The sequence below is a fragment of the Jaculus jaculus genome, chromosome 11 (assembly GCF_020740685.1).
Source record: "Jaculus jaculus isolate mJacJac1 chromosome 11, mJacJac1.mat.Y.cur, whole genome shotgun sequence".
NCBI lineage: Eukaryota > Metazoa > Chordata > Mammalia > Rodentia > Dipodidae > Jaculus > Jaculus jaculus.
The window spans coordinates 823,819-839,240 of record NC_059112.1 but is presented as its reverse complement, the minus strand read 5'-3'; the positions used below and the strand labels follow the sequence as shown (position 1 = coordinate 839,240).

Genomic DNA, 15,422 nt, shown 5'->3' with positions numbered 1-15,422 from the left:
TCAATACTGCCAAAGTTAAGAAACCTGGCTAAAATTCAACAAATATTTATAGAACACTTGTATGTCCTAAGTGTTCCAGATACCAGGGAAATACTGCAGGAAACAACCTCTGAAGCTTACATTTTAAAGGGGGAAAATGATGCAGACAAACAATAAAAATTACATGCAAGCCGGGTGTGGTGGTGCACGCCTTAATCCCAGCACTTGGGAGGCAGAGGTAGGAGGATCACTAAGAGTTTGAGGCCACCCTGAGACTACATAGTGAATTCTAGGTCAGCCTGAGCCAGTGAGACCCTACTTTGAAAAAAAAAATACATGCAATTTAGCAAATATTGGTGAATCTTGTGAAGAAAAATGAGTTAGGGAAAGAAGACAAAGTGTGCTGTGAGGGGTTTGCAAATCTTAATTCGGATGGTCAGGGGAGAGTCTGAGGTAGGCTACAAAGACAGCATGGATGAAAAGAGAAAAGAATCCTTCAACCTGGGTTCTGACTGAAACCTCTCACCAGCTGAGAACAGGAGTCCCAGGCCTGGCACAATTAACAACCACTTAAGGCATTTCTCCCTTCCCAGCTATAAACCTACATTTTTCTAGGAGTCTCACCAGGAACCTCATTTACAGTAAAAACCTCTGGTTCTTGATCTTATCTGATCAGATTGTGATCTCATTCCAGGCACTTCTGTAGCTACCCTATAATCTCGGTTATCAAAGAAGAGAACAGAGGTAGAGTAGGGGAGCATCCCCTAGAAACCTGGTGAGCAATAAAATTGTGCAAAATTTCTAAAACTGTATATATAGTCACCCCTAGAACACTTGATATGTGACTGTCTCTTACAGACATCTTCACCCATACTCTGGGATGTGTCTTACTTTCTGTGAGTGCCTTTCTCTTAGTTCTCATGCTTACAGTGTATATTAAAATATCTTTAGGACTGGAGAGGTTGCTTAGTGGTTTAAGATGCTTGCCTGAGAAGCCTAAGGACCCACGTTCAACTCTCCAGATCTCACATAAGCCAGACACACAAAGGTGAGGCAAACACAAGGTTGCACATACCCACTAGGTGGTAAAAGCATTTAGTTCAATTGCAGTGGCTGAGGCTCTGGCATGCCAATTCTCTCTCTCACTCAAATTAAAAAAATATATATATATATCTTTAATAAAACCGAGTTCTGCTTCATGTTGGCTAGTTCCAAAATTCTTTTCTGCGCTGAAACCGTGATTCTGGGTTGCCTGAGTAGAGATATCTAAAACACTAAGGGAACTCAGGGTGCTTAAAATGGTATCATGGAGCTGGATCCCCTTACCACTGAAATACCACTGGAAAGATGATATGACCTAGGTATAGGGGTGAACCATGTGAGTCTGAGTCTCTTGGGGAAGCACACATCTCAGTAGCACAAACAGCAGGTGCCAAGGCACCAAGGCAGAAAGGAGGGGTATGCTCTAAGAAGAGCAAGGTCAACAGGCTTGGAAGAGCATGCTGAGTCCAGTTCTGGAAGCGATTGTCCTTCTATCAGCTATCATTTTCCTTCTGTTTTGGACAGACATGCTTGGTTTACCTTCAGAATGTTCCACACATTCTACTACACAACTTAAATATGAGTGTGAGGAGATGGAATTCTGGTTTCATGTTTCTTAGTCCAACCCAAATCTAAACCACTTTCTTTGTGATGAGACAGCTTGTAGATGTTGCATCTACAGCATCTGGCTATGAACCAATGAGGAAGGCTCATTACAACCTTGGTATACCGCTGTGAGATGGGAGAAAGACAAGTAAGATGTATACTTTCTCCTCTTTCTCTCTTATTAAAGAGGCAACAGTTTGGGGTTAGGTAACACTTTGATCAAAGCACAGCACTTTACAAGGCTGAGCATAGTATGAGTAAGTGCTGAGAAAGTGTAATGACAATAATTACTTTGGATGAAAAGTTATGTGACTTTTTTGGACTGATTTCTAGCTACTTTATCTGTCTTATAGTCCTCACAACAGTCCTAAAGGGTTGAATGCCATTTTTATCTCTATTTCACTGATAAAGAATGGATTCATAACCACTAAGTGGAAGAAGACTGCATTTAAACCTAAAGCACTGAATTCAAAGGCCATGTTTTGTTTATTTATTTATTTTTGGTCTTGTCTAAATAATAACAGGAAAGAATTGGGTTTACTTTATTGTTTATAAGAGTAAGAGTAAAATTTTTCATTGAGATCTTTTAAAACTTTTTGTTGACAATTTTTATAAATGTACATAATATATTTTGATCATAATCTCTCATCATCTTCTTTTGTCCCCCATCTTCTTCCACTGAATCCCTTTTTCTTTCCAACTAGTTCCTTTTCTACTCTGATGTCTTTTTTTCACCCCTCCTCCATCATATGTAATGAATGTTGATGGAGCCAATATTGTGCAGGTAACAAGGCCACATTCAGATCATGAATGTAACAGCCACTTTGTATCTGGAAGACAGTGTTCCAAAGCACTCCTCCTCATCCTTTGACTCTTACATTCTTTCTGCCCCTTTCTTCTACAATGTTCCATGAGACTTGGAGGAATATATATATATATATATATATATATATATATATATATATATATATATATAGTGTCTCACTTAGAGCTGAGCACTCAATAGTCACTTACTCTCAGCACTTTGATGAGTTCTGAGTCTTCCTAGGAGTCATCACCAACTGCACAAAGAAGGTTCTCTAACAAAATAAGGGCAGTACTAATCTACAAGAATAAACATAAATTTTAGAAGGCAATCTAACTAGAACAACATATTCATTTAGCCAAATAAAAGTAGTCGTTCCATTCCCCCACACCCTGGGCCTAGAACCTTCCCAGACATAGTTTTTTTAGTAGCAGGCATGAATTCTTTCTCATGGATGGGATCTCAAATCCAATCAGTGAGCCATTACCCTTACTTATGACAGTCATAACACTATTGCACTGGTGGGCACATCTCGCCTGGCTGGTTGGCTATGTAGCTCACAGGGTCCACTGCTGGTTCAGACTATTGATAATTTTTCTCCCCTAGTAGCCTACTCAGCACTTTGCAGCACCATGACAGCTAGTCTACAGGGAGAAGTCTTCTAGCTCAGTTCCAGCTTGATTTCTTAGTATTTTGCAGCCTAAGCATGTTGTGTCTTTAACAATTGTGCCTTATCATTAGTTCTGATGTGCAACCAAGAGCATTGGCACTAGCCTATATTGATTTAGAGGCCTCAGGGCCTTCCTGACCAACAACTCACTAGGATATATCCCACCCCTGAAAAGCTATGTTCTTAAGAATTATGTTATTTTACCAATTATGAATGTTTCCTGATTCTTTTGTAAAATCAAAGCATTCTGAAACTTTGTAAACTGCTTTAGCAAGGGTCTGCCATAAATTCAAAGTAATGACATAGCTTTCATAATTACCAACCAAAAACAAACAAGAAGTGTAACGAAGAACCTTGTTACTTTCTCGAGAACCCTCATAAGCCAAAGTGGGTAAAGATGAGGTATGGAGCCTGGTATCTGAACACCAGCTTGTGGAAAAAACAGAGAGCAGATGAACCTTTGGTTGACTCCAAGGTCTCATGCAAAGCTCAAGAAGAGAATTTCAAAAAGGAGCTTCAAAAAAAGGTATGTATGCATGCTGACACTTGATCACCTCAGCTAAAGTGATCACTGAGTTTTGGTTTAGTACAGAGGCTCCTGAAAGTAATACAGCTTGCATATTGAGTTCACCAATGAGAAAAGTGAACTGTTGTGAAGAATGTGTAACAAAGAGGACTTGAAATCATCTTGTTTCATGTTAAGCAGGGTCTCTAAAGATGGAACACTGTTCATAGTATTCCTACCATTTAAACAATGAATCCTTTGAAAATTTTTCAAAGGGCAGTTGAAACAGTAGGATTACCTCAGTGCTCAGAATAGGTATGATATCATAGGGGCTTTCTGAGTAAGCATGAGTCTTGTTTCTTATCAGCAAGGGATGAATGCCAGAGAAAACTGCAAGTAGGTGGGGTGGGTGTGTGTGTGTGGGGCTGGCCCATGCTTGTAATTCCAGCACTCAGGAGACTGAAGCAGGCAGATTGCCATGAGTTCAAGGCCAGACTAGGCTACATAGTGAGTTCAGTACAGCTTGGATTACAGAGTAAGACCCTGTCTCAAAAAACAACAGAACAAAACGTATTCTAAACTGAAACTGAGGAGGCTTTTCTATAATTCAGCAGAGTCATGGAATTTGGAATCTCCCCAAGACAAGGGTACAAAGGTTAAGCACTTTAGATCACAGAACAACACACACAATGAAGATGTGCTCCCATTTTACCACAAATAAGCTCTTGTCCTGTCCATCTCTTGTGCACAATATAGTGGGAAAAGATAGTCATCTTAGTTCTGGGAATGTGGAAATATTAACACAGCACTCATAAGGCCTCTGATGAGTGCATTAGTGAACTTTTTTCTTCAACAGACCCAAAGTGTCTCCTAGATAACAGCTGTGAAAAGACTTTGAAAAGGTAAAATACTGTACAAATTTGGTTTATCCTTCATCAGTAATTGTTCAGCAATTTTATCTTGTAATTGGAAAGCTAAGACAGAAATGAAGGCCATTTTTATCTTTTCCTGTGCTGAATATAATTTCTTATTTTTCAGAGGTGATGTATGGCACGTCATGCTTGAATAAGCTTTAAAGTAACATAAATAATGTTTGGAAAAATTTCTTAGTATATAGCTTGAGCACTGCCTAAATTAATGAAAATTTAATTTATAACATAGCATTATTCCAGTTGAACATTTAAAAATAACAAAATTTTGTGGTGAATTAGATATATATTTTTTTAATTACAAACTTTTGGGCTAAAAAGATGGCTCAGCAGTGAAGACACTTGCCTACAAAGCTTACCAGCCAGGGTTCAATTCCTCAGCAATCATATACAGCCAGATGCACAAAGTGACACATACATTTCGAATTAATTTGCAGTGGCTAAGGTCTTGGTGTGCCCATTCTCTCACTCTTTGCTCTCTCTCTCTCTCTCTCTCTTTCTTTCTGTTTGCAAATAAATAAATTAAAATGATTAAAAAATTAGGGCTGGAGAAATGGCTTAGCAGTTAAGGCACTAGCCTGCAAAACATTGAACTCAGGTTCAATTCCACAGGACCCATGTAAGCCAGATGCACAAAGTGGCACATGCTTCTGGAGTTTGTTTGCAGTGACTGAAGGCCTTGGCATGCCCATTCTCTCTCTATCTGTCTCTCTCTCTTTCTCAAATATAAATAAAAATAAGATATTAAAAAATTAAAAACTTTTGGGCTGGTGGGATGGCTACTCAATAAAGAGCTTGCATTCCAGTGTGAAGAACTGAGTTTGAGCCCTAGAACACATATAAATGCTGGGCATGGCAGCATGACTCAGTGCCCAGGAGACAGAGAGACAGGCAGATCCTTTGGGCAAGCTGACTAGCTAAACTACCCAAATTGGTGAGTTCTTGGTTTAGTAAGAGATGTTTTCACAGGAAAGAAGGTGGAGAGATTGAGGATGACACTAGACATTGACTTCTGGCCTCCATACCCTTATGCACACATACATAAGAAAAAAGACAAACATTACAAAATGTTGCTTTCAGGCACCTATAAGTTTTTTTAAAATATATATTCATATATACTTCCTTTTAGGTATATTTAAAAATATATTCATTTGGTTTTATTATTGGGCGGTGTTGAGACAGGGCCTCATGTTGTTACCCAGACTGACTTGGAACTCATTATATAGTCCAGGCTGGCCTTGACCTTCAGGTGATCCACTTGTCTCGGGCTCCAGAGAGCTGAGATTACAGACATGACCAACCACATCTGGCTTACTTTGTTCACTGAGACAAGTTCTCTTTTAGCCAAGGATGACCTGAGAAGTATCCTGATCCTCCTGCTTCAGCCTCTCAAGACCTGGGATTATAGGTGTGTGCCATCAGATCTGGCTTAAAAATATATTCTCAAAGATATTCATCTTATGAGTTTATAATTTTTAAATTAATTTTCTTATTAAAGGCTAATCTCTGGGTTGGAAAGATGGATCAGCAGTTAAAGGTGCTTGCTTGCAAAAACTGACAGCCTGGGTTTGTTTCCCCAGTACCCACATAAATCCAGATGCACAAAGTAGCACACACATCTGGAGTTCACTTGCAAGAGGCCCTGGAGTACCCGCACTACTACTCTCTTCTACTTGCAAATAAATAAATAAATATAATTTTAAAGGGCCAATCTTTAACAACTTAAAAGAGTTTGAAGCCAGGGCTAGAGAGATTGCTAAGTGGTTAAGGCACTTGCCTGAAAAGCCTAATGACCCACAGAGGTCAATGCTGGGGGCCTCTTCTTCAATTACTCTCCACCTTATTCTTTGAGACAGGGTGTCTTGCTAAACCTAGAATTCCAAGATTCAGCTAGACTAGATAGCTGGTGGGCCCCAGTATTCCCTGTCTCCACCTTCCCAGAGCTGGGATTTCAGGAGTGTGCCACCATGTCTAGCATTTATGTGGGTACTAGAGACCATATATTTAAGCTTTCATGACAAGCATCTTACCCACTGATTCATCTCCTCAACACTCCCTTTTAAAATTATCATTGTATATTAAAAGAAAGGAATCTTTTAAAATATTTTATTTTAACAGCAAAAACTAGTATAGCTGTTTGTCAAAATGGTTCTAATCAGCTAATGAAGTACTATCATTTACATTTGGGGAATAGGGTTTATATAAGTAACATAGTAAAAAGGCCATTTATCAGGAGGCTTATATACAAAGAGAGTTCTAAACAATAGAATTGTACAATATTTTCTTTTTTAAAATATTTTTTGTTATTTTTTATTTATTTATTTGAGAGCGACAGACACAGAGAGAAAGACAGATAGAGGGAGAGAGAGAGAATGGGCGCGCCAGGGCCTCCAGCCTCTGCAAACGAACTCCAGACGCGTGCACCCCCTTGTACATCTGGCTAACGTGGGACCTGGGGAACTGAGCCTCGAACCAGGGTCCTTAGGCTTCACAGGCAAGTGCTTAACCGCTAAGCCATCTCTCCAGCCCTGTACAACATTTTCTTTTTGAGACATGGTGTTTAAGACATATAGCCTAGGCTGCCTTAAACCTCATGATCCTCCTGACTCAGCCTCCCAAGTGCTAGAATTATAGACATGTGCCATCATGCCTGGTCTGTAATGATTTTATAAAGCATGATTTTATCCGACCTGATGGATGATACACTGCTGGGCTCTAAAATCCTGCTTCATAGACACACTTGCAATGGTGTGTTGGTGGGGACAGTCACTATGATGATTATATTACTAAGGACTCAAGAGTTGCTGCTATCCTTGATGGATCTGGTTTGGAAGGTAAAATGTTCTTAAAATATTGCATCACAGTCATGTAAACTGTAACCCATTTCTGTAAAGTTTGAATACATATAAAGAAAAATCAAAAGGATGCTTTAATACTGAGAGGATGCTGAGACTGTGTGCTAGTTTGAATGTGATAATGTAAATCTATGGCCCCATAGACTCAGGTTTCTTTTTTTATTAAAATTGAGTTTGCAACTTCAGCCCCTAGCAGGCAGATCTCTGCTATAGGGGGGCATGTCACTGGGGTGGATCTTAGAGTCCAACCCTGGTGTGTGTGGGAGTGGATCTGATTCCAGCCCAAAGGTACGGAGAGAGCCTTTGGAGCTCTGCCATTCCTGCTTGCTGCTTGTTGGTGTTTGCTTGCTGCAGTTGTTTCTCTCTGCTTGGATGTGTGGAAGTAAGCTGCTTCTTCTGCCACTGATGGAGTTTCCCCTGGATCTGTAAACTTGTAATAATTTATTTCCCCCCATAAACTGTGTCTGGTTGGATGTTGGTCCCAGCAATGGGGAGTTGACTACAACAGAATGGATCACATCTTGTTTTGTTGCTGTGTCCTTTGGTATAAAGATCTATAAATTGTGTATGTCAAATAGACTGGGTTCTGGACATTGTAGGCTGAAAGTTGTCTAATTGCTAAAACATATTACTAGTCTTTAATGTAAAGGCAAGAAAAATGTGGAGAAGGAGACAACTGACTTTGAACACCTTCAAATTCCTCAACTTACCATCATCATTTACACTCATATTTAACAATGAGAAGTAAGTGAATTACAAAGAGGTATTATCAATAGTTTCTTGTCAGTTTCTTTGAATGTTATTTTTTTTAAAAATTTCTTTATTTGAGAGAGAGAGGGAGGCAGCGGGGGGAAGAGACAGAGAGAAAGAGAGAGAGAGAGAGAGAGAGAGAGAGAGAATGGACACACTAGGGCCTCTTGCTACTACAAACTCCAATACATGTGCCACCATATGCATCTGGCTTATATGGGTACTGGGAAATTGAATCTGGGTCCTTAGGCTTTGCAAGCAAGTGCCTTAACCACTAAGAAATCTATCCAGCCACTGAATGTTCTTTATATTCTCTTTTAGGAGGAGTTACTTGCAAACCTTCATGGAACAGCTGCCTTTAAGGATTTCATTTTAAGCAGGGGTAACAGGATACCAAGGGTGAGTTAAGAGTCAGTTCACAAAACCCTGCAGAGGCTTTGCAGCTCACAGCTGCGATGAGAAAGGCTAAGTACTCAGACACAACTGTGGCACTTCACTCCTGGGCATTCACCACACCTTAGGCCCTTGGAGGAAAGATGCCATTCCCTAAGGATAGTTAGCATTCAAGACAGGGCCTGTTTGATTTCTGTTACTGTTGCAGGGGTCATCATTCTGCTGCTTAGGGACCAAAGTGCAAGGAGCTTTGCACACCCTGCTAGGAAGACATTCTGTGTTCTCGAGAACTAAGTCTCCTTTGCTGTCAGGTGAAAGGACAGAAGATCTGTGGCTTAGGTCAGTGTGCTGTGCTTCAAGTGCAAACACACTACGGCAAAAGTTCATGTTAAGCCCACCAGTGGCTTCTTTCTTTTTCCCTGTCATCTGTTCTGTCTTCTGATTTCCTCTCCCATAATCTGTGAAGCTGGCTCCAGCCTCCTCCCTATTTCCAACTTGGAAGATCTGAGTGGAAGGTTGGCTGAATAGATCATTTGGCAGGAGAAACTACAGCCTAGAGTTGTGTCCAGAGGAGCCCTATCTCCACAGTAGGAAACTAGATAGTTATTGGGACCAAAACCAGAGTTAATATACCATGCATCTGACCACTGTGGTCTGGGTGCACATCCTTTGTGTTCTTCAGGGGGCAGTTTAGCCAAGATGATTAGATACTGCTAGGCGTGGGACACTGGATTGCTATTTTTTTCCTCTGTTTGTTTTTCTTTTCTTTTTTTCTCTTCTCTTCCCTCCCCCCTTTCCCTTTCTTTTGTTTTGAAACCGTTTTTGTTTTTTTGAAACAGGGTCTCTTGTAGCCCAGGCTTGTCTCAAACTCCCTACACAGCTGAGACTGGCCTTGACCTGTGGCCAGGATTACATGCGTGTGTCACCATATCTGGCTTGGATTAATTTTTCGAGAGTGATAGAAGTATGACTTGTATGCTGGTGAATAAATGTAAACATTGATAATACTCACAGGCAACCCAGCTTAAGCAAATTTAGAGCATAAGACAGAGATGTGGATGTGGGATTGGAAGATCCATCACAGACCTGCAATGGAATGTCACCTTTAACTTTGAGCATCAATAGGCCTAATAGCTATATTTAAGATATGTGTACAAATAATTGCTTATATATACTAAGTATGGCATATATGTAATAGTTTCCTAATCTATGGATAAGGTTCATATAAGTATATTTATATGTAGAATGTATAAATACATTCATTTAATATTTTATATTGTTATAGAATTATATATAGTTTTATATATAACATAAATATATCATTATGATATGTGTGTGTGTATGTCTTTATTTGTTTTTGTTAGTTTTTCAGGTCTGTTTTGTTTTGAAACAAGGTTTTATGTATCCTAGCATGGCCTTGAACTCACTACAAAATGGACAATGACTTTGAACTTCTGAAACTCCTACCTTCACTTACCAATTGATGGAATTAGAGGCATGTGCCACTACTCCTGGATTCCTTATTTGTTCTTAATGTTATTTTTTCATGTATTTTATTTTATTTTTATTTTGCTTAATGGCAGATTTTAATTTTTAAACATTTTTAACTTTCATATTGATAATTTTCAAACATCTATGTAATGATTTTAATTATATTCCCCCCTCCTGTTATCTCCGCCACTCTCTCTTGTTCTCCTTCTAATCCCTTTTTTTTTTTAAATCTCTCTCCAACTCACCCCTCTTCTACTTTGATGTTGATCCTCCTCCGCTGTCCATGATGGAGTATTGATGGATCCAATACTGTGCAGATCACAGCAGCCTCTTGAACTCAAGAAGCAACAGCCACTTCATGTCTGGAAGACAATGTTCCTCAGCACTCCTCCTCACCCTCTGGCTCCTGCATTCTGCCTTTCTCTTCTTCCATAATGCTTCCTGCGCCTTGGAGGGGGTCACATGGACGATTTTACTCAGTGCTCAGCACTCCTCCTCACCCTCTGGCTCCTGCATTCTGCCTTTCTCTTCTTCCATAATGCTTCCTGCGCCTTGGAGGGGGTCACATGGACGATTTTACTCAGTGCTCAGCACTCCTCCTCACCCTCTGGCTCCTGCATTCTGCCTTTCTCTTCTTCCATAATGCTTCCTGCGCCTTGGAGGGGGTCACATGGACGATTTTACTCAGTGCTCAGCACTCCTCCTCACCCTCTGGCTCCTGCATTCTGCCTTTCTCTTCTTCCATAATGTTCCCTGCGCCTTGGAGGGGTCATATGGACGATTTTACTCAGTGCTCAGCACTCCTCCTCACCCTCTGGCTCCTGCATTCTGCCTTTCTCTTCTTCCATAATGTTCCCTGCGCCTTGGAGGGGGTCACATGGACGATTTTACTCAGTGCTCAGCACTCCTCCTCACCCTCTGGCTCCTGCATTCTGCCTTTCTCTTCTTCCATAATGTTCCCTGCGCCTTGGAGGGGTCACATGGACGATTTTACTTAGTGCTCAGCACTCCTCCTCACCCTCTGGCTCCTGCATTCTGCCTTTCTCTTCTTCCATAATGTTTCTTGCGCCTTGGAGGGGTCACATGGATGATTTTACTTAGTGCTCAGCACTCACCAGCCGCTTATTCTCAGCACTTTGATGAGCTTTGAGTCTCCACAGTACTTACCACCAACTAAAAAAAGAAACTTCTATGACAAAAAATGAGGGCAGAACTAACCTAAGGGCATAAACTTAAATATGTAGTGGGTGATTTGATTGACACAATATACTCACTTAGCCAAACAATTCCCCCTTATAAGCCTATGACCTTCCTAGCCATAGGCTTTTAACTAGGTTTTCAGTATCGGCATGAATTCTCTCCTGTGGAGTGGGCCCAAATCCAGAGAGCAGTTGGTTATCCCCGTAACAGTCATAGCACTATTACACCTGTGAGCACATTTTGCCTGGATGGTCAGTTGTGGAGCTTGCAGGGTCAACTTCTGGGTAAAACTATTGATGACTGTTTTCTCCTGGCCCCCTGCATAACGCTTTCCAGAACTATGACATCTATCCAGAAGGGAAGAGGCTTTCAGCTCAGATGTTGTTGGTTCTCAGTATCCTGCAAGTGACATGTATATTGTCATTACTGGTTTTAGAGTTATAACTTCTTTTCCATTTTGGTTTGTCGCTTGTTGGTTTAATTCATTTTGTTGATGGACATATCACTAAATTTTGTGCAAAATGAAGTATGCCTGATACACTGGCTATGCTCTTCAGTGGCATTGACTTCAGAAAGGTTCCTGCAGGCAGCTCAGACTTCTGAGTACACCTGTCACTCAAAATCCTGCACTATTGGACCCTAATCCTTATGTTTTATAGCTTCTTAATGATAAGACATCAACTAAAAGAGGAGAATCTAGTAAAGTAAATTAAGCTAGGCATGTGAAACAGTTATAATATCAGAATTCATGTAGCTGAGGCAGGAAGATTGCTATGAGTTTGAGGCCAATCTTAATTATAGTTCCACCCACTAACCCCTGTGGTATAAGGTGAGACTCTGTCTCAAAAAAAAAAAAAAAGTGCTGGCTGTGGTAGCTCATGCTCATGACCCCAGCACTCAGGAGGCTGAAGCAGTGGATTGCCATGTGTTCAAGGCCAGCATGGGCTACATAGTAAGTTTAGAATAGCCTAAGATACTGAGTGAGACATCTCAAAATACCAAAAACCAAAAACAAAACCAGAAGTCAGGCATGGTGGTGCATCCCTCTGATCCCAGCACTCTAGAGGCTGAGGTAGGAAGATCTCTGTGAGTTTGAGGCTAACCTAGGGCTACAGAGTGGGTTCCAGTTCGGCTTGGGCTAGAATGAGACCCTGCCTCAATAAAACAAAACAAAACAAAAACCCCACATAATTGAGATGGGGAGATGACTCGGCAGTGGAAGGTGCTTGCTTGCAAAGCTTGATAGCCAGGGTCAATTCCCAAGTACCCACATAAAGCCAGATGCACACAATGGCACATACATCTGAAGTCTGTGAGAAAAAGGCCCTGGTGCACCTATATTCCCTCTTTCTCCCTCCCTTCCCCCCCCCCCCAGGCATAGTGGCACACACCTTTAATCCCAGCATTTAGGAGCCTGAGATAGAGGCCAGCCTGAGACTACATAGTGAATTCCAGGTCAGCCTGGGCTATAGTAAAACCCTACCTTGAAAAACAAACAAACAAAAAAGAATATTTCTAATGCTGTGTGACTACCATCTAAAGTCCATCTCTCACGGTTAAATTATCAACATGAAGTTTTGTCTGCTATAACCATATCAGAATGTGAGTTTTTTCATTTGAGTATGGAGGTGGGAGGACTTTACTTATTTGTCTGTCTAATGCAGGGTCTGTGTCCCCCTCCCCACTTTAGTTCCTTGAGAAGATCTATGCTGAGAAGCGAGGTCAATCTGAATACAGGAAGCCCCTTGGGAACCTTGGTCAAGCATAGGAGAATCTTGTGAAGACCATCAGGCATTTTTATGGGTGCTGTTCTTGGCTATGGGTTCTTGTTTTACACAGGAAGTCAAATCAAGGAGTGTCCCCTGTAGAGGTACAACTTCAACTTGGCTGCTCCCATAAGTGGAAGACCTAATAATACTTAGGAATGCTGCTCAGTGGCTTTCTGCTTTAGTTAACTGATATTTTGTTTTCTGTTTTTGTTTGCTCATTTTGGCTTTTTGAGTCAGGGTCTTGCTATATATAGCCTAGCCTCTAACTTCTGATCTTCCTGCCTTACCCCCCAAAGGCTGGGATTTTAGGAGTGTACACCCCCATGTGTGGCTTAATATGTTGCATTTTTATCAATATGAATGAGTAGTCATTCATGTCTATTATAAAAATTATATATACCACTTATTTGTAAAAATAAAGTCATAATCAAAGACAAAATGACTCTTGTCCTTTTTCATAGTGTTACTTTCTTTTATTTTGAATGAATACTTCTTTTCCTCAATCCTTACAATATTATTTCCTTTCATTCCAAATTAAACTGAGATTTTCTCCTTTTTAGGCATCTAGTCTAAATAATGACTATATGCCTATAATATAAGATAATAAGTCAAAAAATTCTATGGAAACTCAATATGACATTATGTTACTCTTAAACTATTGTTTTGTTTGTTTGTTTGTTTGTTTTGAGGTAGGGTCTCACTGTGGCCCAGGCTGACCTGGAATTAACTATGTAGCCTCAAGGTCGCCTCGAACTCACAGTGATCTTCCTACCTCTGCTTCCCAAGTGCTGGAATTAAAGGTGTTTGCCACCATGCCCAGCTTTTAAACTATTTTTTCTATTTTATTTATTTATTTGAGAGAGAGAGAGGCAGATAGAGAAAGAATGGGCATGCCAGGGCCTCCAGCCACTGCAAACAAACTCCAGACACATGTGCGGCCTTGTACAGCTGGCTTAGGTGGGTCTTGGGGAATCAATCCTAGGTCTTTTGGCTTTGTAGGTAAGTGCATTAACTGCTAAGCCATCTCTCCAGCCCTAAACTATTTTTTTATTAAAAAGGTTAAAGTTCATGTCAAAAAAAATCAGAAACTATAGGCTAACAAAAGAAGCATAGAAAATACCAATAATTTCCACTAGCCAGCAATAAGCACTCTTTACCCATTGGAATGTACCCTTCTGCATTCTTCCCTATGAAACCCATTCAAAAGAATTTAACAAAAACTGAAACATTTTAGGGGCAGATTTTGATATTTAAGTTCATTTATTTATTATTTTCAAGAGAGAGAAAGAAAGAAAGAAAGAAGAGAGACAGAAAGAGAGAAAATGGTCATGCCAGTCCCTTTAGCCACTGCAAACAAACTGCAGATGCTTGTACCACCTTGTGAGTACTGGGGAATTGAACCTGGGTCCTTAGGCTTCACAGGCAAGTGCCTTAACTGCCAAGCCATCTCCCCAGCCTTTGGGAAAGATTTTTGAGACAGTTTCAGGTAGTCTAGGTGGACCTCAAATTTACTATGTAGCCAAGGCTGGCCTTGAACTCTTGATCCTTCTGCATTTACCTTCCAAGTGCTGGGATTATAGGAGTGTGACAACATGCCCAGCAAAAAAGTGAATAAATAAATTTGTTTAAAAGATATTGATGAGGTAGAGAGATGGCTTAGTGGTTAAGGCAAATGGGTCACTAGTAACATACCTTTAGTCAGAAAAGAAACAGAATAAGATAAAACTTTTTGAAAAATATAGTAGTATTTCCATGACATAGAAAGAAAATGTATACTGGGATGTATAGTGTCTTCAACTTCTGTTAAAGCCCAATCCTAGACAGAAATCTTCCAGTAAACTGTGAGAAGCAAAGTGGTTTGGTAATGAAACATGGTATTTTGTAGCACAGGGCCAGGGTTTTAACCAAGTCCTGCCACTGTTCAGCTAAACAATCAAAGACAAACTGTTACTCTCCTCTGCTTCAGCCTTCTCACCTGAAATAGGAATGATGTCAGTAGTAACAGTTCTATCCTCCAGAAATGTGGTGAGGATTAGGGAAGCCTTACAAGTTCTTAGAACAGAGCCTAGCACATCATGTGCGTGCACTAAATGTTAGCTGACTTTATGGCTTGATGGATCAGATGACCTATAATTTATGATGGTCACCTGTCACATGGTAACCTACTGCCTCATGATTAGTTGGCTATGTTTACTACTGTCCAGCAAGAATATAAAACCTGATTCTCGAAAGGAAATAGTTATGTGCAAATGTCCGGGCCTGTGCTGTGCTGCTCTTTCTGAACCTAGCAATGCCCCATTCAGCAGCCCTCTCTGCCTCAAGTGCTTCCAGCACACCAGCTGCCTGAGCTCAGGAGGCAGAGTTTCTTGGAACAGCTAGGATGCCTTCTCTTGCTTCTTGCTGCACTCCAAGCTGGCCACTTCTCAGAT

The 15,422-nt window shown here is 40.6% G+C and overlaps 1 protein-coding gene across 2 annotated transcripts in view; it reads left to right on the top strand.

Moving 5' to 3' along the window:
* Fam47e (family with sequence similarity 47 member E) overlaps positions 1–13,319 on the top strand; it is a 37,996-nt gene extending 24,677 nt beyond the window's left edge. Inside the window, exons 6-8 of one of the 2 annotated variants that reach the window (XM_045130239.1) lie at positions 3,472–3,627; positions 8,462–8,539; positions 12,915–13,319. In XM_045130239.1, coding sequence (XP_044986174.1) covers positions 3,472–3,627; positions 8,462–8,539; positions 12,915–12,992 — 312 coding nt within the window. In that variant the 3' untranslated portion in view covers positions 12,993–13,319. The remainder of the gene's footprint in view (positions 1–3,471; positions 3,628–8,461; positions 8,540–12,914) is intronic. The other variant, XM_045130238.1, reaches the window with a different exon arrangement.
* The last annotated feature ends 2,103 nt before the right edge of the window (positions 13,320–15,422 follow it).